At 46.3% G+C, this 3,597-nt stretch overlaps 1 protein-coding gene across 1 annotated transcript in view; it reads right to left on the reverse strand.

The window, feature by feature from the left end:
- Nucleotides 1-2,427, reverse strand: part of LOC119312617 (SPX domain-containing protein 4-like) — a 4,340-nt gene extending 1,913 nt beyond the window's left edge. Inside the window, exon 1 of the mRNA XM_037588348.1 lies at nt 2,065-2,427. Coding sequence (XP_037444245.1) covers nt 2,065-2,331 — 267 coding nt within the window. The 5' untranslated portion in view covers nt 2,332-2,427. The remainder of the gene's footprint in view (nt 1-2,064) is intronic.
- Nucleotides 2,428-3,597: the final 1,170 nt, after the last annotated feature.

Below are 3,597 nucleotides of genomic sequence, written 5' to 3' on the forward strand. Positions count from 1 at the left end.
CAAGAACTGAAGCATAAAGAGACTCTTTAGGCCTTTCACCAGAAAAGTTCAGAAGTATGGATTTACTACAGCCTGGAATGCTAAACCATCTAAACTGCTCAGTCAGCTATGTGTGTGTGGTCCATACACAAAAAAATACTCCCTCCGTCCCATCATATAAGATGTCATTATAACAAATATGTGAGTATATCAGTTGTAATGACATCTTATATTATGGGACAGAGGTATTAGTAAATTTACTTCTTTAGGCAAGGCCAAGTGCTGTTGTTTATATTGGTTTCGGGTCTCGGTTTACTAGAATTACTGGAAATGGGTTTGCTACTCACCTGTTACCAGTCACTGACATTTCAGCGGACTCTGCCTCATAATGAGCATTTGACAAACCTAAGTGGCAAACTATAAACTCCATTCTCATGCGAGTGGATTTGCTGATCAATCATATATGGGTCATTGGTAAACATGACATAATGACAACTACGTGACTGGAACCTTAATATGCCTAAGTCACTTTGGTCATGTTCGCTAAGCTTATGCAGAATGCTGACAATTTCAGGCCATCACTTAAATGGGGAGTATCACTGCACAGTAAAATTCAGAATACCGGATTTGACGGCTTTTCTGATCGATATAACCATAGCATAGAGAGCTTGCCCCTGTCATACAGAAAGGCGCATGTCCAAAGACCATGAACATACGCTTAAAATGCTAAATACCAGACAGTCTAATACTTAAAGATTAAACCGTGTCACAACAGGAGGCTCAGTCAAATGATCAGAAGTAGTATGCAGTCAAGAACTGTAGGTGACAGTGCAAGATACTTTCAAGTTCCAACAGGAGGTTCAGTCAAATGATCAGAACTAGTAATATGCAGTCAAGAACTGAAGCATAAAGAGACTGTTCAGATTTCAGCAGATAAGTTCAGAAGTATTTTTTTTTAACTAGTCTGAAATGTTAAACGATCTAGACTGCTCAATCAGCTATGCTTTTTATGATCCATAAAAAAGGGTAAATTGAGTTCTTCGGGCAAGGCCAAGTGCTGTCGTTTATATTGGTTTGGGGTCTCGATTTACAAGAATTATTGGAACTGGATTTGCTACTCACCTAGTTAAGTTCAGAAGTTGGATATGATTAGTTTTAGAACAGCATGAAATGTTAAACGATCTAGACTGCTCAATCAGCTATCCTTGTATGATCCATAGAAAAAAGGTAAATTCAGTTTTTCGGGCAAGGCCAGGTGCTGTTGTTTACATTGGTTTGGGGTCTCGGTTTACAAGAATTGTTGGGACTGGATTTGCTACTCACCTAGTCACCTGTAACAGACATTTAAGCAAACTCGGCCACAATGAGCACTGAACAAACCTCAGTGGCAGCTTTAAACTCCATTATCGTGCGGATGTTCACTAATCACATATGAGTCATTGGTTAAACGTGACATAATGACATCTGCATAGCTGGAGCCTTAATATAGCCTAAGTCGTGTTGAGCATGTTCTAAGCCTATGTGCAGTGCTGACATTTTCAGGCCATTTCACTTAACAGGGGGAGTATCACTGGAGAACTAAATTCAGAGTACCAGGTTTGATGGCTTTTCTGATGGATAGTCAGAGAGTGATTGCCTGCCCCTGTCGTACAGAAAGGCGCATCCCATCGATTTCGCCTATAATGAACATATAAACAGTAACATTTTATCCACCTAAGTTACTATGACAAGAAACCAGACAAGCCCAGTTTGCAGCTGCAATTAAAGGCATCACAAGCGGCCAATTACTACTCCTTGGCCGAACGAAATCATGGTTTAATGCTGTCACTGATTCATCACTACTATCCAAAAAAATTCTTGTAGACATCCTAAACTCGAGAGATTCACATGTGGCGGCCAATTTCATTCCCCGGCACGGCACAGAACAAAAATCCCCACGATCCAAGTCCGGGCCCACGACGGTCCTACCTAGACTCCGTCCCGCACGCGTCGGCGCGGGCGTCGCGGCGGCGAGAAGATGACGGGTGCAGGCAGGGGGGCAGGGCGGAGGCGGGAGAGAGGAAGGGGAAGGGTTGGGTGGGGTACCTGGAGGCGGATGACGTACCACTCCTCCCTCTCCATGTAGAAGTCGTTGAGCTTGTGGAGCTCGACGTCGAGGATCCGGGCGAACCAGTCCCCGAGGCCGCCGTCGCCGTGCCCGGCCGGGGGCAGGGGCGGCGGGGGCGGCGGCTGGTCGGCGTCGGGCGGCAGCGTCTTGATGAGCTTCTTGAGCGCCTTGTAGGCGAGGTACTTGTCCTTCCAGTCCGGCAGCGTGCCCTCCAGGTGGCTCCGGAAATCCTTGCCGAACTTCATCTCCCCTCCCCTCCGCCGCGGCGCGAGAGTTCCAAGGAAGGATCGGAGGATGCCGTGGCCGATGGAGGAGAGGGGTATGAGGAGGAAGAAGGTGGGGAGGGAGGGAGGCGGGCCGGGCCGGCCAGGGTGGGCGGGCGGATGATTGGGGCGTGGGTCGCTGTCGGGCGGGCCCGGTGGGCCCGGGGGGGTTATTCGGCCTCGGTGGGCGCCTCGCGTCGCGTGGGTCCCTTTCCTTGCCGTCGTCTCGTCTCGTCTCGTTCCGCTTGGCTGATGCCGCCGCCGGTCGCCGCTTCGGCGTTAAAAAAACATTCGGGTTTTGTTTGGGCCCTAGTACTACGTCGGCTTTGGCCCTTGGATTCGATGATATTCCTAAATGAAAAACAAAAAAACAGAGGAATCTCTTTTACGAAACAGAGGCCACGTGATTGGGGAATTTCAGAACAAAACGGTGAGCTAGTTGTCAAAAACACGGGCGGCTTCGATTAGACCAAACACAAGAGAGAGAAATCATAACAAGCCCACAGAAACCGCTTCAAACCACGGGCGATGGGAAGCCAGCCATTTCGACGGTTTCGTCCCAGCGAGCGGACGCCTCGATCCACCCAACCAGGTCGAGGTCGGGTTGGCATCCGTACCCAAAGCTCATTTCTGTTGTATTCGACAACTATTCTCTGGTCGGATATACATACTAATACTTGATACATCCTTATTTAGACAAATATAAAACAAATTGGAGTAGTTAGGAGGACTGTGGTACCTTCAATCCGGCATGGGTCAACGATCTCAAGACCCACCGGGGCGGACTCTTAAATATGCTCATAGGGATAGGATCTGCATGCGTGCGTTCATAAGGATGAGTGTACATATGCATTTGTGAGTGCTTGTGTCTATACTGTGTTCCTAAGAAAAGTTAATTTTTATTTTTTTTAGAAAATCATATGACTTTTGTGGCATGCAATGTATTAAAAAAATAGGTGTGTAGATTGTTTCTTTTTTTGAGACAGCTGGTTGCATACATTAATTGGTAGAAATAACATCAAAGAATACTTCCACCGTCTGATTCGATAGTCTCCGTTGTACTTTATGCCAAAGTTTAACAATATATTTAACTAGCAAAGTATAATTGACATGTCAAGAAACAATATTATTGGATCTAACAATACAAATTTTGTGGCACATACTCGTCATACCTATGATCAAAGTGACATCATGTTGATGTCATCAGTGATGTGGTGGCAGATGGAGCCGTCTAGTCGTAACCTTTTT

Source organism: Triticum dicoccoides, chromosome 5B (assembly GCF_002162155.2).
Source record: "Triticum dicoccoides isolate Atlit2015 ecotype Zavitan chromosome 5B, WEW_v2.0, whole genome shotgun sequence".
In the NCBI taxonomy this organism is placed as follows: Eukaryota; Viridiplantae; Streptophyta; class Magnoliopsida; order Poales; family Poaceae; genus Triticum; species Triticum dicoccoides.